This window comes from Lepus europaeus, chromosome 3 (genome assembly GCF_033115175.1).
Source record: "Lepus europaeus isolate LE1 chromosome 3, mLepTim1.pri, whole genome shotgun sequence".
NCBI lineage: Eukaryota > Metazoa > Chordata > Mammalia > Lagomorpha > Leporidae > Lepus > Lepus europaeus.
The window spans coordinates 169,024,935-169,045,965 of NC_084829.1; the positions used below are offsets into that span (position 1 = coordinate 169,024,935).

Consider the following 21,031-nt stretch of genomic DNA (forward strand, 5'->3'; position numbering starts at 1 on the left):
TGGCCCTGCTGACTGGAGACACGGCAGATGTAGCCGTGCCAGGGCCCCCACAATGGCCAGGAATTAAACGGGGGCTGGGACCACACTGCCGGGCCTGGACGCTGACCGCTTCAGCAAGGAACTGCCCCGCTCGCAGCCGTTTCCACACCTTTGAGATGAGTACAGCAACCCCCCCCCCGAGGGCCCTGGGCCTGGTGCACAGCTGCGGGGTGGCTGAAGGGGCCAGGACCCGGTGCCGCTCAGGGCACTGGAGTAAAAGGCAACTCAGGTTTTTAAATTAGCTACCAACCAGTGAAGGCCTGAGTATTACTCCCAGTATTGTTCTGGAGACAGACACACGCCTCCTGGGGGCAGCCGCTCCATGGACAGAGGCAAGGGGCAGGAGGGGCCGGGCAGGGGTGCCCAGGGAGAGGGCGACGGAGCAACCACACCTGTGGTGCCGTTCATAATATTTATTTTGGAAAAATAGTTTAAAAAGGAATTTCTTCATTAACAAAACCGTAAAAAAACTCAAATAACATTTGCACAATATTCCATAAATACATTTATATACAAAAAATATAGTCACATAGACCCGAAGTGCCTTTATACATATTTACCAAAATTTAAATTATAAAAAATGAACATCACAAAATACTCAAGCTTTACAGATATCATGAAAAATATTTTTACAAATCAAAAAATAACACATTTTTTCCATCTAGAAAAACACATTTTAGTATCAAAAAGGACAATGAAGGCAGTGTTTGTGTTTCTAATTCAAGAACAGACTGGCTCACAGGAATCCAGAAGATACACCTCAGGCAGTGCATGCGTCTCACGTGGTCACCACGCCACTCATTAAATATATACTCCTTTAAAAGCGACTGTCCATAGTGCAATGGGGACGGCACAGAAGGCAGCGCCACGGGCGGCCAGCCCACAAGCCGGCCGCGCGCCACGGAGCCTCCGCGGCCTCGGGAAGAGAACCAGCCCGGTCTGGAGTGAGCGTCTCAGCAGCAGTCCACGGAGGGCCTCCCTCTCCTCTTTCAGCAGCATTCGTTGGGGCATATATCCTTGGAATTTTATGGAAGAGAAATGGGAATTTTGCCACATCGCTTCCAGTCTACACCTGCAGACAGAAGGGAAGGGAGTTCAGGACGAGCCCTGGGACGCCCCGGCTCCCCGCCGCCGCCCCGGGTAGGCCGCACTGACCTCGGTGGCAATAACGCACTCGTCCTTCTCCTCCGATATCACGTACACCGACTGGTACTTGGTGTCTTTCGCAGCGGAACAGACAGACTCTGGCCTTTTCCTTTCAGTTGCTTCTCCTCTACAAGAAACCCAGACAGAACCCCGGTGAAGGTGTGAAAGCACGGGCCAGAGGCTGCAGGACGACACCCCCAGGAGGCCGTCCCGCCGCGCCCGCCTTCCCAGCCGCAGCACGCACCCCCGGAGTGTGGCCGGGGCAGCCTTCTCCTCCCCGGCAGAGCCCTGGGGCTGGCCCTTGGCGTCCGGCTTCTTGCTGTGAGCGTCCCTGCTGCGGGCTTCACCGCCCGTGAGGTCCGGCACGAGGTTATAGTCCACCGCAGGGTAGCGGGCTCTGAAGCCGTTCTTGTCGGCACCATGGTCCGCATGGAAGTCCGCCTTCTTGTTGGTGTTCTTGATCTGCGTGGGCCCGACGACGACACTGACCGACAGGTCCTTCTCACGCTGGCAGCTGGCCAGGTTGTTCATGGTCCCCGTCTCGCCCCGGCAGGGGTCGGCAGGCGGGCGGCGCTTCTGCAGCCGCAGCCGGACACACACGACGGCAGCGGCACAGCTGAGCAGCAGCATGAGGACGAGGATGACGCCGGCACACACGGCCACCCAAGGGAAAGGCCCGCCCTGGCCCTCCACGAACTTCTCAGTGAGGTCCACCACCATGGGGCCCGGGGGCGGCTCGGGGAGCAGGAACTGGCAGTTGGGGCCCCCGTAGCCCCGAGCACACTCGCACACGTAGCGGTGGCCCCTCTCGTGGCAGGTGGCCCCGTTGTGGCAGGGTGCATGCTCACACCTGCTGAAGGGGGCGCTGCAGTTCCTGCCTGTGTAGCCCGGGGGGCACGTACAAGAGTAGTCATTCACACCGTCCCTGCAGGTGCCCCCGTTTGCACATGGGGAGGAGGCACAGTCATCCAAGTTGTTGTCACAGTGCCTCCCAGAAAAGCCAGCCTGGCAGCGGCACAGATAGGCATCGCCAAGGTCCATGCAGGTGGCACCTGGAACACAAGGGTGGGAGCAGTCACGGGGTGTCCTCTGCACACACTGACTCATGTGTACCCCGGAGACACAGGCACAGGAAAGTCACTGTGTCCTCCACACACACCCTGATGTCATGTGGACCCACAGACACAGGCACAGAAACAACCATGGTATGTCAACCACACACAGCCTGATGTCACAAGGACCCCACAGACACAGGCACAGGGACACTTGTCCTCCACACACCCTGATGTCACAGGTACCCCACAGAAACAGGCACAGGAACACTTGTCCTCCACACACCCTGATGTCACATGGACCCCACAGATACAGGCACGTGCACAGGAACAGTCACTCTGTGTCCTCCACACACCCTGATGTCACACAGACCCCACAGACACAGGCACATGCGCAGGAACAGTCACTCTGTGTCCTCTACACACACTCTGCTGTCACGTTGACCTACAGACACAGGCACAGGAACAGTCACACCACGTCCTCCATACACACCCTGATGTCACGTGGACCCACAGACACAGGCACAGAAACAACCATGGTATGTCAACCACACACAGCCTGATGTCACAAGGACCCCACAGACACAGGCACAGGGACACTTGTCCTCCACACACCCTGATGTCACATGGACCCCACAGATACAGGCACGTGCACAGGAACAGTCACTCTGTGTCCTCCACACACCCTGATGTCACACAGACCCCACAGACACAGGCACATGCGCAGGAACAGTCACTCTGTGTCCTCTACACACACTCTGCTGTCACGTTGACCTACAGACACAGGCACAGGAACAGTCACACCACGTCCTCCATACACACCCTGATGTCACGTGGACCCACAGACACAGGCACAGAAACAACCATGGTATGTCAACCACACACAGCCTGATGTCACAAGGACCCCACAGAAACAGGCACAGGAACACTTGTCCTCCACACACCCTGATGTCACATGGACCCCACAGACACAGGCACATGCGCAGGAACAGTCACTCTGTGTCCTCCACACACCCTGATGTCACACAGACCCCACAGACACAGGCACAGGAACAGTCACACCATGTCCTCCACACACACTCTGATGTCACATTGACCTACAGACACAGGCATAGGAACAGTCACACCATGTCCTCCATACACACTCTGATGTCACGTTGACCTACAGACACAGGAACAGGAACAGTCACACCATGTCCTCCACACACACTCTGATGTCACGTTGACCTACAGACACAGGAACAGGAACAGCCACACCATGTCCTCCACACACACTCTGCTGTCACATTGACCCACAGACACAGGAACAGTCATACCATGTCTTCCACACACACTCTGATGTCACGTTGACCTACAAACACAGGCATAGGAACAGTCACACCATGTCCTCCATACACACTCTGATGTCACGTTGACCCACAGACACAGGCACAAGCACAGGCACACCGTGTCCTACACACATACCCTGATGTCACACAGACCCCACAGATACTACACAGGAACAGTCACACTGTGTCCTTCATACACACCTTGATGTCACACAGACCCCACAGACACAGGTACAGGAACAGTCACTCTGTGTCCTCCACACATCCTGATGTCACATGGACCCCACAGACGCAGGCACAAGAACAGTCACACCATGTCCTCCACACACACCTTAATGTCACATGGACCCATAGACACAGGCACAGGAAGTCATACCATGTCCTCCACATACACCCTGACCTAATGTGAACCCCACAGACACAGGCACAGGAACAGTCATACTGTGTGCTCCTGAAACAGCCTCTGCATCTGTGTCAGGCACCAGGAGACACCAGCCAAGCCAGACAGCTTGTGTCCTGAACAAACCCTTGCTTAAGGCAACAAACACATTCTCTGACCTCCAAGATGAGGCTGCTGCAGGACTACAGGTCCCAAAGCACAAATCAGAAGCAAAAGCAAGAGCCAGTGCGTCCCGGGCAGCCATGCTCTGACGGGCGCTGAGCTGCAGAGCCAGCGCGTCCCGGGCAGCCATGCTCTGACGGGCGCTGAGCTGCAGAGCCAGTGCATCCCGGGCAGCCATGCTCTGACGGGCGCTGCTGGGAACCCTGTGCTGTGCTGAGCTTCAACACACACCTGACAGGGGGAGGTCAGCACCACACCCCAGCACACATGGGAACAAAGACTGACAGAAGACACCATGCTCACCCACAGGGTCGGCCACTGAGCCAGGCCTGTTCTGGGCCATCTGGGTCCAGCTCCCTTGTTGTGGGTTTGCTTTGGGCACCCTGGCCCTTGCACACGAGCAAAGGTGCGAACCTGGGCTTGCTCCAGGAAAAAGTGGCTGGGTTTCCAGTGAGCACGACCTCCTGGGCTAAGGGCGGTCTCCATGGCCCTGAGCGAGCCATTCCACGGCCTGCCTCTCTGGCCCCGTGGTGTTCCCAGGCGGAGGACGGCTTCCACAGAGAACCCCCGACTGCATGAAAAGGGCCCACAAACAAGGCACTCACAAAGCAACGACCTCCACAGGAACGTGGGGCACCTGCTTCCTGCTGCTAACCTCGGCAGTCTCTGAACAATCAGGGGTTCTGCCCTCACCATTGGAACAGGGTGAAGAGCTGCAGTGGTCCATCTTCTTCTCGCAGTTAAAGCCGGAGTAGCCCACGGGGCAGCGGCAGGTGTAGCCCCCTTCCGGGTTGTCGGAGCAGCGACCCCCGTTGAAGCAGGGGCCGTCCGCGCAGGTCATGGCACTCAGCTCGCAGACTTTCCCATAGAAGCCGGGAGGGCAAGTGCAGGAATAGCCGTTCTCTAGGTCCTGTGCGACAAGATCAGAGAACACTTGCCAAAACCGCTCCACACCACACACACTCTGGGCTCGCTCTGGGCCCAGGGCTCCCAGGCTTCCGTGAGACGCCAGGGACAGGGACCCCCGCCTCACCGTGCAGCTCCCACCGTTCCTGCAGGGGCTGGTGTCACACTCGTCGATCTCCAGCTCACAGTTGGCACCGGAATACCCAGGTCGGCAGGAGCACGTGTAACTGCCCTGGCCTGTATTGGTGCAGGTGGCTCCATTCCTGCAGGGCTTGTGGTGTGTGCAGTAGTTCAGATCTGCCAGGGGCAGACAGGAAAAGAGGGGGACAGGAGACCCAGTGTCAGATGCAGCGAGACTCTTGCTCCAGGACCCCGTGACAGGGGATCCAGGCTGCCCTTACCTTGGTTGCAGAAGAGGCCCCCCCAGCCCTCCTGACAGTTACACTGCCAGGGCTGCTGGCAGGTGCCGTGGAGACAGCCTGGGTATCGGATGCACTCGTCACAGTACCGGCCCTGCCAGCCCACTCTGCACCTTGGGGAAAGAAGAACACACTCAGGTGATGCTGACGGTAGGTCCACATACCACAGTCCACCGTCCAGGAGCACCAATAAACCCTGGGGCCTCAGACACGTCACCTGGGGAGCTTTCAAACGCCTGACCCTGGGCTGTCTACCTCCCCCACACACACAACAGGCTCCGACTCGTGGTTCAGGCGAGCAGCCTCGCTCCCTCCGCGATTCCAGCATTGAGGTGAACTCACGTTTTCTGTGCCAACTCTTTTTTATCTGCTACCTGTTAATTTTTATAACCATCGTGGAGCAAGCATGAGTGCAAGCCCACGACCTTACACATTTCCCAGTAGTCACTAAGTAGAAACACCGCCCACCTAACTTTGCTGAGTGCTCCATCACCTGGGAATGCCTCACCCACAGCCGGCAAGGCCACACACAAACCCACAGGACAGCCCCTGCAAACGTACTTGCACTCCCCAGGCTTGTCACAGAAGCCGTGCTGCTCGTCACACCCCGGAAGGCAGATCGCTGCAAGCCAAACACAGACAGAACTGAGCCCACCCGCGAGTCACACGGAGTCCCAGCCCTGCCTGTGGGGGCCGGCCCACCCGCCTGCTGGCTCTGGACTCCCCTCAGCCCAGGGACGGCATTCCTCTCAGCACAGTGGCTCCAGGACAAAAGGGCTCTCCGGAGCCCCCACCCCCACCCCATCCCCTTTTCTTCTGAGAGAGGGTCAGAAGTCTTCCCCTCCCCTCCCCCACTTCCCAGTTCTATGCACAAAGCTCCACCTCTTAATATCCCAGAAAGTGCAGATAAGAGTGGACAGCTGGCATGCAGGGTGCCAGGGCAGGACAGCTGCTCCATTGTGTCTTCTCTCCCAGCAGCTGCCCCAGCACAACAATGCCGCCTCCCCCGCCCCACGTCCCCACCCCCCACACACCCCCAGCGTGTACACACACACACACACACACATGCTTCTGCCAGAGCAGGCAGGCGTCCTGGCCGCCCATCCCGAGAGATCTAATCTATGGCACGCGAGCTGGGACTCCGGTGTTTGAATAAAAAGCAAGTTTCAGTTTCTGGCTACCCGGAGCCCAGCCGGGGAACAGGAAAGGAGAAAGTCAGGGTGGGGGCGCCCCGGAGGGGCCCGAGGCAGCGGCTGAGGCTTTGAGCTGGCTCACTCTGCTGGTTACGAAACGCACTCACCAGCAGCTCCACAGGTTTTTAAAACAGAAGCAGCTCAGCCCCACAGAAGGATGACTGGCACTCCAGGCAGGTGAAGACACACCCTCCCCCCAGGCACAAGTCGCAGCCCCCTCCCTGCCCACATTCTCAGGGGTTCTGGGCCCCGGCGGGTCCCAGCAGCTGCACAGCGGCCCACAGAGGTCCAGGTGCACCAGTGCCAGATCCTTCAGTCCCTGGAGCGGAGGTGTTCTCCACACATGCACACACGTGCCAGTCCCATGTGCCACTGCAAGGCAGCTTCGGCCGCTGTCACGGCACGGAGGACTCCTGGAAGCAGCCCCGCACTCCGGCTCCGTCCCTCCCTTCCTTCCTCCGCTCCCTCCCCGACACCCGACACACGCCCTGGGCAGCACAAGCCTCACTTCCTGACCTCTGGCCCTGCCTGGAAAGTCCTCCTTGGCCGAGGAGGCAGCTTCCCAGCGGCTGACACCCTGCTCCCTGGGCGTCAGAGCCCCCAGCAGGACCCCGGGGTCCCTCGGGAGGGACTCACGTTCCGTGCAGTACTGGCCTTTCCAGCCAGAGTTGCAGACCTTCTCGCCCCGCTCCCCACAGGTGAAGTGGCCGAAGGCATCGTCCCGGGGCCGGCAGAACACGGAGCAACCCTCCCCATAGTAGTGCTCATCGCAGACGAAGCGGTAGGAGTACTTGAGGTCGGTGCGGCCGCTGCTGTGCAGGTCCTGGGACCACTCCTCACCCACCGTCAGGTGCCTCTGTGTGGCCAGGCGGCTGATGAGCCGCTCTGGGTTTTCTGGACGGGAAAACGTGGTGGAGGGGGTGTTGGTTCCCACAGAGAAGCCACAGAACCTTCTGTGGAGAACACAGCGCTGTTCCTGGGGGTGGGGGTGGGGGTGGGTCTGTGTTTACCTGTGGCGAGGTCATCCGGGGAGTCTGTGTGCAGAGCTTCAATAATCAGGGAGAAGGTGCCCTGGGAGAACCGAAGGTAAGCCGGAAATGTACAAAACAAAGCAAAACCCAAGTCACTCGGGATGCCCTAGCCGGAGCCCAGGCTGCAGAGGGGCCTCCCTTCCCCCAAGGCCAAGAACTTTCAAAGGGCGCCTTCCCGCCGCCGAGGCTTGGCCCTTAGCGAAGTAACTCGGGTCCCAAGGTGCGCAAAGCAGGGGGCCCGCGCGGTGGGCGAGGCGCAGGGCCAGGAGGACTAGTCCCGCGTGGGCTCGTCTGGCGCGGGGCACGGAAATACCGGGGTCTGGAGACCATCCGGGCTTCGGCCTCCTCGCATCTCACCCCCAGGAGGACCCCGCGCAGCCACCGGCTCGGTCATTCCGGACCCGGGGGTCGACGCCGCGGGCGAGGCCCCCTAGGGCGCCCCCCTGCACAGCGTGGAGCAGGGGTCTCCGAGGTTCCCGGGGGGGGGGGGTGCCCCGCTACGCGCCTGGAGCCCCGGCAGGTGGGGTGCGTCGCCCGCCCCGCTCCCAGCCCAGCCTGGCGCCCGCAGGTGCCGCCCTCACCGGCCAGGTGAAGCCGAAGGGGAAGCGTATGGGGTTGCTGAAGGCGGGGTCGGCGCCCGCGCCGTCGGGCAGGCTGAAGGAGTCGACGCCCAGCACGGGCGTGACGGCACTGCCGTAGGTGCAGGGCGGCTCGGGGGACACGCTGGCCTGGTAGTGCTTGAGACACACGCGGAAAAAGGTCCGGCACGCGCACGGCGGCCCTGCGCCCCCGCGGCAGCAGCTGCGGTTCCCCAGGATCCCCTTCTTGTTGACGAACTCCTGCAGCTTCAGCTCGAAGACCCCCGAGCTCCAGACCTGGCGGAGGAGGAGGGGGCGTGAGCCTCCGGGCCGGCCGAGGGAGGGCCCCTTGGGGTCGACGGCGTGCGCTCGACCCTCTCTCGGGGCCGCCGCGCGCCCCGGTTCCCACCGGAAAACCCACCTGGCACAGCAGAGCCGAGACCACGGCGAGGGCCAGCGCGCCCCGACGGCCCATGGCACCCCCTGACGCGCTCGCCCTGTGGTGTCCCTTTCTCGTCCTCCCGAAAGGGCAGCGGACGCGAGCGGGGCGGACGCGGCACGAGCGCGCCCTGCTTGGCTCCAGGCTCTTTCTTCGGGGTCGCCTCCGCCCGGCCCAGGCTGCTGTCCCCGGTCCTCGCTCCGGGGCTGCGGGCCGCGCTGGGCGCGGGGCAGGAAAGACTCGCTCGGGAGGTCGCCGCTTTCAGTTTCCCTCCTCTTCCTCCCAATCCGCGAGTGGGTTAGGGTCGCCGGCTTCCTGGTTTTGTCTCGAGCGTCTTCAGAGAGAAGAGGGAGGGAGCGGAGGCGTCCCCACGGCCAGCCCAATTCCCAAGGGCGCTGCGGAGGAAGCCTCCGAGCCGATTAGAAATCCCGGCGAGGCGATAATCCGGCGGCGAGCGCGGAGGGGACCTGGGCGCCGGCGGCCCGGGGTCGGCCGTGTCACCGAGCACTCGGCGCCCGGTTCTCCTGCGCCACCGCCAAGGCCCGCGTCTTTCCGCCGAATCCAGCCAATGCCATCCGCGGCGGCGCGCACAGGCTCGCCGGGCGTGGGAGGCGGCTCTGCGCGCTGCCCTCACCGCTCCGCCCCGGCCGGGTCTCCGCTGCGCCCTGGCCGCGGCTGCGCTGCGCCCGCGCTTATATCGCGCCGGCCGCCCGCATGGCTGATGAGATGCAAATGGCCAGCCCCCCAGCCTGGCGAGCGCGGCCACAAAGGAGCCACTTTTCCAAACCCTGCGCTCAATGGATCGCCAAATGGTCAGTGAGCTGTAAAATGTGCAACCCTCTCCCCGCCCCCACCCTCCCCGCCCCCTCCCCTCCGCTCGCCCCACACAAAACGCGCTCATTTACATTCCTGCGAAACGTTCGCGGCGAGACTCGCTGCGCTCGCGGAGCTGGTGCCGCCGCCCGGACCCCTCCGCGCGGGCCCCTCGCGCTCCCTCGCGGCCGCACAGACCTTGGCGACGCTCGGGGGCGGCGCTGCGCCTGCAGCCCCACCGGGAGCGCCTGACGTGCGCGGCTGGAATCCTCTTCTGGTCCCAAAAGGCCCGGGCCGCGGCGCCCCCCGTGGGCTCCTCGCCGGCGACCCCGGGTTTAGGGGCGTGCGTGGAGGGGGGGTCCGCCTTACAAGCCCGAGTTCCTGGGCCTTCTGCGGGGGAGACTCCGACCGACCGAGGTGGAGCCTGGGGTTGGGCCGGGGGGAATGGGGGTCGCCCGTAGGAAAGGAGTGGGCGGAGCGGGGGCAGTTTCTGGAAGTTTGGGGAGGTCGGCCAGGATTCAGCTCCCGGCTGAGGACCGAGAGTGCGCCTCGGGGCGCGCACATCCTGCGCGCCTAAGGCAGGGCCAGGGAGCCCCCCAGGTACCCCAGCAATCATCCGGGGCCGCTGGGGCTTAGAGTTGGGGGTCAGATCCCCGCGGCGCATCCCCAGAGCTGGGAGAGCCCCTCCCCGACCCGCACACGTCCTCCCCTGGGCGGGTCTCTGGGTCTCGGCCCCTCTCTCCCGGGCATTCCCCCCTCGGCCTCCCCGGCTTGGTAAAAAGTGGGCTTGGTGTGTGTCGCTCGCGTGGCTGTCATTAAGGCAGTGTGTTATTGTGCGCGGCTGAGTCACTGGCTCTTTGTGCGTTCAGCTGTATGGTAATGCAGACAGCACCTGCTCCCTGCACAATGCGGAGCGGGCGAGCTCCCCTCCGCGCGCGCCCAGGCCTCTGCAACAATGTCCGGCACATGTTCCAGGCCCCCCCACCCCCAACCTCTACACAACCGTCACCTTCGTAGGTTTTTACATGTCTGTCAGACACTAGAACTTTTGTTTTCTTTTTTTTTTTTTTTAAGGGAAACGAGTTTACTGGGAGGGCTGAGAACACAGTCTCACACAATGAGTTATCTAAATTGCTCTCACACTCGCAGGCGGGATGGCTGAGGAAGTTGGGGCGTAGGCTCTTGCCAGTACTTTGGCATCCAGCTTTGTCCTGGACACACACTCTGCCATGTCCTTCCTGGCCCTGTCTGCCCTTCGTCAAACCACCGCCCAAAGCCCAGAGCAGCTTCATCGGGTGCAAGGGGTGCCCCTCCGGGTGTGCAGCCCCCCGCGTTGGCCAGAAGGTGCGCTGTCTTCCACACTTGATCACGAAGTATAGGACGCACAGAAAGAAGGGAGCCCCTCTCGCGCTGGACGAAGCCCCCGACAACAGCAATCTGAAAGTCCCTGTGAAGCCATCCACAGTGGTCTCCAGCCCTCGTGCGCTGGGAGGCCACTCTGCGGCTCCTTTCCAGGTGACCCAGCCCTCTAGCCATACCTCGCCTCCTGAATACCTACAAAGTTGCAGCATCACTTGAGGTTTTCCGTCGGGCCTCGGGGAAAGGCAGAGTTAATCAAAAGTAATGTTTCAGGCTGAGGTGCGAGGGGCAGGCTGGGACCCCACCGTGACCCCTGCAGTTTGTTTCAGAGCAAATGGAGGCTTCAGAAGTCCCTGACACCTCTGCCTCGGGAGCGGTCCTCCGCTGGGGCTGGGCTGGGCTGGGCTGGGCTGGCTCCAATCCTAATTTAATCTTGCCACCTAGTGTCAGCGAGCCTTTCTCACTGGGTCTGTTTCCTATGTTCAGAGAACTCCCTTCGTCGATGCTCTGGAGCAGTTCACGGGGGCTGGGGGAGAGGGGGTGGGCAGAGGTTCTGGGACTGGGAGAAAGAGACTTGAGGTCAGAATCCAGAATCCTCTGTGCCTGCAAGACACTGGGCATAGATTTCAGTAAGAAACAAAATATCAGGAACCTTTTAATTAGAAAATGGAAGTGGGGAAGCAGGCTCATTTGAATGCCTGTTTAGAAAACGAAATAAAAAGCTCCACGCGCAAGGGCTTAGACCTTGGGGGGAAACACTTGCCCCAAATCTTTAACAACCCCCCTTAGCATCAAGCATTTGTTAAGCTGACATGGCACAGATTTCTCGATTACAGCGGCAAAGCGGGACTGAAAGGCATCGTAAAATCCATCAGAATCCTGCCCAAGGTTCATTCTTTTCCAACTTAATTTATGCCACGCGATTCTATATTGGGGAAATCAAGCAGAAAGCTCTTTTCTCCTCCCCCTCTCCTTCCTCCTCGCCCTCCTCCTCCTCCTCCTCCTTTGCCCCCACCCCTGAGCTGGTTCCTCTTCCCCTCCCTCTTTGGGGAGACTGTTTAACTTCAGGGTTTCTATGGGGCCTGTTGTAGTTTAACTCCTGCGCACCAGTAGCGGGAATGAACAAAGGAGAGACTCGAGGCCCGACTATTCACCCTTTCTCTGCACTTTAATTTTCATTGATTGGGAAGACAAGGGGAGCCCTTGGGGATGTGAGCTGGAGGGGGTGACACGCCTTTAGACGCCATCGGCCCCCTAGCCAGCCATCTGCTCCGAACCAAATGGCGTTTTTTCACTCCCTAACTGCATGTCTCTATACTCCCACAGCCCAGCGCCCGGAACCCCCCAACGGGGAGGGAGCAGAGACAGAGTTAGTTCCGCAGAGCGGCCTCCCCGTTGGCCCGGCTCCCCACGCACCATAAATCCTCACCTTGCTCACTAGGAAAAAACAGGAAACTTTCTTTTAAACACTTCTTGATGTCTCAGCAAATTGACTGTACGAAGTGAGGCTCATTAGGGTCAGCATGCACCCGATGGTGGTGTGTCTTTTGCAGGCATGGTGCTCACTCCCAGAGGCTGAGGCGTGGGCTCCTGCTGCCCACCCCACGCTTCATTGGGCCCTTGGGGTGAGAGCGCATCGTGCTGTCCTCTGGGTCCCCACTGCCCTCCCCCCCCCAAGGTGGGCCGCAGAGGCCGCTGCCCAGGTTCAGTTTTCTGTGTAAACAAAGTGTGGAGGCTTGAGTGGGGCTTGTGTTCTCAGCCCAGCTGAACGCTGTATACCCAACAGAGAGGTTCTCTTCTCCCTAAGAAGAATTAGGGTCCTTGTTCACAACAACAAAATAAAAAACTTCCAGGCAGCAAAGCTGGTGTTGGTCAAACATGCCAGCTCACTTGAGAAAAGACGACGAAGCAGGGGGCGTCGGGCCTGCGTATTAATGAGTGTTACTATCGCCTCTCGCCCCCACCCGCTTCTGCCCCTTCCACCACAGCCGCGGGTTTGGAATCTGAAAGCGGGCAGAATGGTAGGGCCGCTGGCCTGCGGGCTGTGAATGCCCGGCTCCGCGCGCCGCGCCGCCCGCCGGGGGTCCCTCCTCCCCCAGGCCCAGCGCCGCGGTCCACCCGGCCGGCCGCTGCTGCGCTCTGCCCTAACCGGCCCACCCGCCCTCGGCGGGGAAAAGCCAGGAGGGGCACCGAGCTCCCGCCCCTGTGCTGCGGCCAGCGGGAAGGGGGCGTGCAGCCTGCAGCCCACCGGGCCTCGCAGAGGGTCAGTGGCGACCCGGGGGCGGCGGCCCCTCCGAAGCTCCCCCACCTTCCTCGCGCCCCGGGCCGCGGGTCCCTGCTCGGTGGACAGCCTTGAGGGCCCGCTGGGTGCAGTGGTCGCGGGGTCGGGGCCAAGCCGGGCGTGTGTGGAGCCGGACAGGGGCCCCGGGCGTGCGAGGAGCCTCGGGCCTGCGAAGGCACGCGCAGATCTGCACGGAAGCGCGCCGGCCCCGACCAGCCTCGCCCGGAGCCCGCACAGCCCCGCCTCGGCCCCCGCGCCGCCTCATCTCCATGACAAAGCGCGGTTACCTGCGCCGGCACCGCGGGCGCCTTTGTCCTGGGATCCGATTACGCGGCAGCTGCTCGCGTCCGCCCGCGCCAGGTCCGAGCGGCCCCTCCGGAGCCCCTGCCCACGGGGCGGGCCGGAGCCGGAGCCGGGGCCCGGGACGGTCGGTGGGGGCCGTACTAACGGGTTTAGGGGGTACTGGGCCAGAGACCCGCGACAGGGAGCGGGCGCCCCGGAAGGCTTCCTGGAGGCGGTGGCGTCGCCCAGTGGGCACTAGGAGGGGCCGCGGTGTGGGTCCGAGGTTGGGAGGGCGTGGCCCGCGGGCACCGGTGGTGGGGTCCGGGTCGGGGCCGGTCCGGGCGGTCACCGCGACTCTGCGCAGAGCGACCAGCCCGAGAAAGGCACTGAGAGGGCGGCGGGCGCGGCCCCCGTGGCCCGCGGCGTCCCCGTGCCTCCGCGCGCCCTCAGCGAGCGCGGCGGGGAACAGATGTGGGCACCTGCGGTGACAGGCCGCATATGTTCCCCCATTCACAGGCATTCAGACGCCGCCACAATGAACGGCCTTTGTGCGCCGAGTCACTAAATGTATTAATCTGCTCTCCCCAGAGCACCGGCCTGTTTAATTTTTCACCAGCAATAACATCTGATCTAATCCTTAAATCGGCTCCCAAAAGCCTTCCCTCCCGCCCACCCCCTCCCAACGAACGTGTGAAGTTATTCAACCTTGCACCTGTTGCTGCTGAGTGGGGCGTGGGTCGTGGCCAGTGTGCGGTGAGGCTCTCCGCCCGCACGTGGGGCCAGCGAGGGACCGTAATTACGACGGCCGGCGCACGCACCCCTCCCGCGCAAGGGCCGGGTAGCATGTACACAAGGTTCCCATGGACCTTTTTGTGTAGTAAACTCTAGTGGTTATTATAAATATCGGTCAATGGGCCTCACCGCCGAAGGTAACATAAATCTCAGATGTAAGACCGGGTTTCCTTCGCACTTTCGCACTCGCCTCCTTTATCTTAGCACCCCGCATTCTATTTGGTTTGTTTTCGGCCACAATGAGTCCTTTAGCCCATTGTGGCTGACACAATGCACATGGACATCAGACTGTGAATGAAGACAGAGGCCATTTAAACAAACCTCTCTCCTTCCCCTCCCTTGTATATGAATGGGCCTTCTGCGCTGGCTGCTAGGATACCGGCTTTCCAAACCCTCCTCCAGCAAATGGGCTTCGGAGAAAGGGACCCCAAGGACACGCGGGAAGGGGAGCGCTGGAGGGAGAGGGGCAGGCCCAGGCAAGAATTCCACTTTCGGGTTGGTACGTTTCTGGGTGTTTTCTAAGCACTGTGGGTCTGGCTTTGCTGCGAGTCCTTCCTTCGAGTCATTTTCATTCCTAGCCCCTCGCATCAGGAAACACAGATGGGGGCAGCAGTCATCTTGGCTCGTTTTCTCTCAGGAAAATGGAACGTGGTGTGCATAGCCATCATAACCAATATCTCAGGAGCCCGGATTATTGATGGACTGCGGAGGTGGCTGGAGCAGCTCTATTATCACTACTAAGTGGACAGAGCAAGATACAAGAGTGCTTCCAGGTGGGCACAGGCCCAGGCCCTCAGTGTTGGCAAGGATCCACCCCCACCCACTGCCAGCAGAGAGCCCTTCACTCCTCAGCTTGGAGCCAGCCAGCTCTCTTGACAAATGGGAACCACGACTGACTTAGAGCAGGTGGAGCTGGGGCCAGGCGTGGCAGGAAGTGGACCATGGCTCCATTTCCTCTTTACTCTCATTCACTCACCATCACAGCTCTGGGCTCTACAGTGAAACTGGACCTGCCCTCTGCCCCCATGCAGATCGGGGTGTGTGTGTGGGGTGTCCAATAGTTCTCCTGATATTCCATCTTATGGAACAGATCTTATGGGATTAAAATTTCTTTGTGAAACCAGCAAGACCATCTTTCTTAGAAGTTCAAGTTTTTTCCTTTTTTTTTCAGATTTATGTATTTATTTGAAAGGCAGAGTTACAGAGATAAAGGGGAGAGACAAAGATCTACCATCTGCTGGTTCACTCCCCAGATGGCTGCAATGGCTAGAGCTGGGCCAAGCCAAAGCCAGGAGCCTGGAACTCCATCCATGTCTCATACGTGGGTGGCAGGGGTCCAAGCATTTGGGCCATCATCCACTGTTTTCCCAGGCTTGTTAGCTGAGATCAGAAGTGGAGCAGCTGGGACACTAAGGTTGGGGGCCCATATGGTGGGTGGCTTAACCCACAGCACCACAAAAACGCTGGCTCTAGAAATTCAGTTTCTTTAATAAATACAGAACTAGGCAGGTTTTCTCTTCTGGGTTCAAGGAATTTTTTTTTTTTTTTGATAGGCAGAGTGGACAGTGAGAGAGAGAGAGACAGAGAGAAAGGTCTTCCTTTTGCTGTTGGTTCACCCTCCAATGGCCACCGCAGCCGACGCATCGCGCTGATCCGAAGCCAGGAGCCAGCTGCTTATCCTGGTCTCCCATGTGGGTGCAGGGCCCAAGCACTTGGGCCATCCTCCACTGCCTTCCCGGGCCACAGCAGAGAGCTGGCCTGGAAGAGGGGCAACCGGGACAGAATCCGGCGCCCTGACTGGGACTAGACCCCGCTGTGCCGGTGCCGCAAGGCAGAGGATTAGCCTATTGAGCCACAGCGCCGGTCCAAGGAATTTCTTACCTATCTAAAGTTGTTCAGTGTTCGTTTATCCATTTGCTGTGAAATATCTCTAGTGATAATGTCTTCCATAATCTGTATTTTCTCTCCTCAGGATCGGAACTAGGTACTTCAAACAGTTGAAGGAAAATGGAATTAAAAGGTAAATTCATTTTAGTGGTGTTTTCATAATCCGCACTTCCTGTGAGAGTCCTGGAGCCCCTGCAGCGTTGTCTTCGTTAGTTCTGTTGCTGCAGTCCAAGAACAGTCTATTGTTTCCTGGGCGTTTATGCAGACCCAGGCAGAAATCAGGACAGCCACAGACTCACCACTCTGCCCCTCCTCCCCCCGCCAGATCCTCCATCCTTCACCTCCTGAAAACAGTAATTTTTGTGTCTCAACTTCTGGCTGTTTAAAGGAAGAAGACAAATTCTCTAAGAATTACTGCTTCCTGGGTAGAAGCTGAAACAGATAGGATCCTTTTGGTTGCCAAGTAACAGAAAAGCCTGATTCAACACTTACCTGCATCATCTCAAGTAAATGATTTATAATTGAATGTTAGTGATCTTAGCAGCTCAGCCACATCATTTGAGCCCAAAGCACCCTTCATCTTTATGCTCTGCCATGCTTAGCCTGTGGGTAAGCTCTGTTTCCTGTTTTATCTGCCACCATCCCAGACACCAGGGACATAGCAGTGTCTCACATCTTTTATCCCCAGTGAAACACTTCAGGAACATTTAATGTACACCAACTGTGACAAAATTAGTATTTTTGTGGCTGTAGCTTTTTGGAAGGTAAATTTACTCATATGAAATCTTTGGCTCAAGTGGTGTTGTGTGCGTGGAAAGTCAGTTCAGCATCCAAATAAAAGCTATTTGTAAATAAATCTTGCAGTCTATTTAAAGGGTCAACACGTACCAAGAAACATCTGTTCCAGACCCCCCAGCCACCCCCATTTAATTTTCTGTTTCCTTCTTTACTGGAGGGAAGTCTTCTTCCTCTTCACCATTTTGCTCTCCATTAACTCCCAGCTTTAACCTACAGGTGTTCTTTTTTCTCCCTCTCTTTCCTTCACTCCCTGTCCTTAGATCCTCTCACAAGGAAAGAGTCTGTGATAGGAAGCAGGAGGTGGTAACCCTTGGCCTCGGAGAGACGTGGAGTGTCTCTGACCTTGCCCTCGTTCCCTGAGGAGTTGCAGTAATGTTAGAAAGAGGTGGACTCCACAGATTGCAGTCTGAGTAATAATTGTATCACTGATTACCACTTGTACTAGTTATTTAACCACTTTTCAAAACAACTTTTTCTCTTATCAAGGTAATATACTTACAGATTTTATCAAATAGTGTTTCTGGATTTGTAGTAAAGTTAGCAGGTATCCACAAGTTCCTTCTCAGTTCCTTCCTCTATCTTTACTTCTTAGCTACTTCCAGATTTTATTTTTTAAATATTTAAAAATATTGATTGATTTGCAATGCAGAGCTACAGAGGGAGGGAGAGAGAGATTTACCATCTGCTGGTTCACTCCTCAAGTGGCCTGGACAGCCAGGTCTGGGCCAGCTGAAGCCAGCAGCCAGGAACTCCATTCTGGTCTCCCATGTGGGTGGCAGGGGCACTTGGGATTATTTTCCACTGCCTCCCCAGGCACATTATCAAGGAGCTGGATCAGAAATGGAACAGCCAGGACTCATACCAGCACTGGTACCACAAATAGCAGCCTATCCACTGAGTCACAACACTGGCCTCCTCTTCTGGATTTTAAAAATGTCAGCCTGTTTTTTCAGTTGTGGATGCCCAGTTCTGGGGATCAGGATTTAACTCTTCGACCTCACTCCCTAGACACACACTTATAAACAGGATGTCACCCTCCTTTTCCCAAAAACAGGTACAGCATCCTTTTGATGAAATTACCATTCAGGCCGGCGCCGCGGCTCACTAGGCTAATCCTCCACCTTGCGGCGCCGGCACAGCGCGGTCTAGTCCCGGTCAGGGCGCCGGATTCTGTCCCGGTTGCCCCTCTTCCAGGCCAGCTCTCTGCTGTGGCCTGGGAAGGCAGTGGAGGATGGCCCAAGTGCTTGGGCCCTGCACCCGCATGGGAGACCGGGAGAAGCACCTGGCTCCTGCCATCGGATCAGCGCGGTACGCCGGCTACAGCGTGCCAGCCGTGGCAGCCATTGGAGGGTGAACCAACGGCAAAGGAAGACCTTTCTCTCTCTCTCCCACTGTCCACTCTGCCTGTCAAAAAATAAAAAAATTTAAAAAAAAATTAAAAATAATAATAAAAAAAGAAATTACCATTCAATAGTTTCCTTATAATTATATAGTGATTATTCCCAACTGAAGCAATGCTGTAATGACTTTCCTTTTCTGTACACTATTTGTCTTTACTGGATTCAGAACTTGCCTTATTTATTTGCTTGCTGACTTTCCTATGTAGCTATTACTTAGCATCACCAAACTCTGATTTATTCATCCTTGATGCTACCAAATGCCTGCAGTGGCCCACGGGGCCAAACCCAAGAGCCAAGAACTCAATCCCAGTCTCCTGTGAGTGACAGGGACCCAATTACTTGAGCTGTCACCCTAGGGTCTGCACTAGTAGGCATATGGAGTCAGCAGCAGGAGCAGGTACTGAACCAAGTCACTGTGATGTGGGAAACAGGCATAGTAAATGAGGTTTCAACAGCTAGACCTGCCCCTCCTCCTTTAAAATATTCCAACACATCAATTATTCCATGGGCTTCCTTTTTTTTTTTTTTTCTGGGAAAGCTTCTGGAGGTCTCTAGCCCCAATTTAGAAATTTCTTATTTTCATCATGGAACCTCTATTCCTCATGCTTTCCACTTGGATTCTCTTTTTCTGGACCCTAAACCTCCCTCTTTTTGACACTTGAATTTTAGAGAATACTTCTGGGATAAGGTATATGGTGTTTTAGGTGGCTGGAGGTTTTAGGTATACTTTTTTAAAGATTTATTTATTTGAAAGGCAGAGTTTCAGTGAGAGAGGGAGAGACAGAGAGGGATCTTCTTCCATCTGTTGGTTCACTCCCCAAATAGCCATTAGCAACCACGGTTGGGCCAGGTTGAAGTCAGGAGCCAGGAGCTCCACGTTGGTCTCCCACATTGGTGGCAGGGGCCTAAACACTTGGGACATGTGCTGCTGCTTTCCCAGGAGCATTAGCAGGGAGCTGCATAGGAAGAGGAGCAGCCAGGACACAAATCAATGGCCACATGGAATGCAGGCATTGCACTCCGTGGCCTAACCCTCTACTCCACGATGCTCCCAGCCCGAAAGTGTACATTTCTGAAAATACATCTGTCCTACCCACAGACTTACCTGGTGTTTTGACCAACAGCCAGGTTCTTTCTTTGATTCTTCAGTTTTGAAGTTCGTGATCCAATGAATTTCAGCTTCTTGGAGTTCTGTGGTAAAACTCCATGCCATCCTGATCTCTGATCCCTTAAACAGACTCTTCTTTGCTCCTGGCGTTCTGAATCTTGTGATGATGCCTTGGCATGGGTCTCTTTAGTGCTGCTGTGCTGCCACAGCTGTTCACCTTTTCAGTGTGAGAACACCATGATCTGGGAAGTTTTCCTGAACTCTGTTTATTTTTTTAAAAGATATATTTGAAAGGTGGCAGCAGTTGGGGGGGAGTAAGTAAAAGAGATAGAGGGAGGTGTCTTCCACCCTCTGGTTTACTCCTCAAATGGCTGCAAACAGCTAAGGCTGGGCCAGAGCCAGGGACTCTGTCCACATTTTCCATGAGGACAGCAGGGGCCCAAGTACTTGGACCATCGTCTGCTGCCTCCCCAGACACAATAGCAGGGACCCAGATAGGAAGTGTAATCGCTGGGACTCAAACCAGCACTCTGATATGGGATGTGGGCATCCCAAACAGTGGCTTTACCTGCTGGGTCATGACGCTACCCCCTGCTTTTCGAATTTTGAAGAGCTCACTGTTACTCTGAATGTCCTGTATATGCCTTTTTCTTTCATGGGTATATTATCTTCAGGGACTACAGATAGTTTTTTAATAACATTTTTCCTCCTAGTATCTTTTTTTTTTTTTTTTTTTGGCTGTTCTCCACAAATGTCCTTTGCTCTTGATTATCCGCATATATTCAGGAGCGAGGCAAATGTGCTGTTGGAAGTTCCGTGCAGCCCGTGAAGACTGCCAGCTGGTGCCTCGCAGCGGGGTGAAGGGGCTCTGGGCTGCCAGCCTCCACCGCTGTGCACACGCCAGTGTGGGTCACCCCTCACAGCCCTGGGTTTCCTACCTCCTCCTCAATCCTGCCTCAGACCCTCTGGGCCTTCAGGCTTAGTACACCCCGGTCCTAGTCCACTCAGGCCGCTACAACAGACGGGATGGTTTACCCACGAGAGGCACTGGCTCCTCTCAGCTCTCGGGTGGCGGCCTCGTCTGGCCCGACTCCTCAGACTGCGCTTCGGATAACACCACACAGCCCAGTTCTGTCACCGTGTGGATTTCGGAGGTGCGGTGGTCGTCGTTGCGCGGTGAGATGCGGGTTTGAGTCCCAGCTCCGTCTCCTGCTCACGTGCAGCTTGGAGCAACACGGCTCCAGCAGTCGGGTCCTGGCCACCCACGCGGGCGCCCGGCTGGAGTTCCTGCTCCTGGCTTCCTCCTAGGCCTGGCCTGGCCCCACCTCAGCTGTTGCCGGCTCTGGGGAGTGGCCAGTGGGTGGGAGCCCTGCGTATTCCTCCCAAATTTTTAAAAAATTAAAATATAAAAGAAAAATAGTGCATTGTGGCGGGGCACGCACTGCCAACCGTACCACACGTCTTAGCTCCTGGCATGGACTCTGTGTCCCCAGCCACGCTCCCCAGAACCAGAGGCCACGCGGCGGGCTGGGGCGGGCGCGGAGGCCGCCAGCGGTCGAGCGGGCTGCCCGGGCCAGGTCGCTCCTCCTCACTCCCGGGCGCAGCGGCGTCCTCGCGG

General features: G+C 57.7%; 1 protein-coding gene across 2 annotated transcripts; it reads right to left on the minus strand.

Moving 5' to 3' along the window:
- Positions 1-509: 509 nt before the first annotated feature.
- DLL1 (delta like canonical Notch ligand 1) lies at positions 510-20,932 on the minus strand. 2 transcript variants are annotated; one of them, XM_062187060.1, is made up of 11 exons: positions 19,411-20,932; positions 8,258-8,551; positions 7,656-7,716; positions 7,282-7,539; positions 6,014-6,074; positions 5,435-5,565; positions 5,161-5,330; positions 4,821-5,037; positions 1,430-2,237; positions 1,195-1,312; positions 510-1,111 (listed from the first exon to the last, which is right to left on the minus strand). In XM_062187060.1, exons 1-11 carry the CDS (start codon positions 19,516-19,518, stop codon positions 1,106-1,108), a joined length of 2,232 nt encoding a protein of 743 aa, XP_062043044.1. In that variant the 5' UTR covers positions 19,519-20,932; the 3' UTR covers positions 510-1,105. The 2 variants fall into 2 exon arrangements, with proteins under 2 accessions (XP_062043044.1, XP_062043045.1); XM_062187061.1 differs by lacking the exon at positions 19,411-20,932 and adding an exon at positions 8,676-8,856.
- Between the last annotated feature and the right edge of the window lie 99 nt (positions 20,933-21,031).

What these genes read in the sequence shown, in the direction of transcription:
- DLL1 (XM_062187060.1), bottom strand. Translation starts at nt 19,518, where the DNA reads ATGGCATGGAGTTTTACCACAGAACTCCAAGAAGCTGAAATTCATTGG. An exon ending in GGGCCTCTTCTGCAACCAAG is followed by an intron (nt 5,331 to 5,434) that starts GTAAGGGCAGCC and finishes TGCCCCTGGCAG; the next exon opens with ATCTGAACTACTGCACACAC. An exon ending in CTCTTCACCCTGTTCCAATG is followed by an intron (nt 2,238 to 4,820) that starts GTGAGGGCAGAA and finishes CTTGTGTTCCAG; the next exon opens with GTGCCACCTGCATGGACCTT.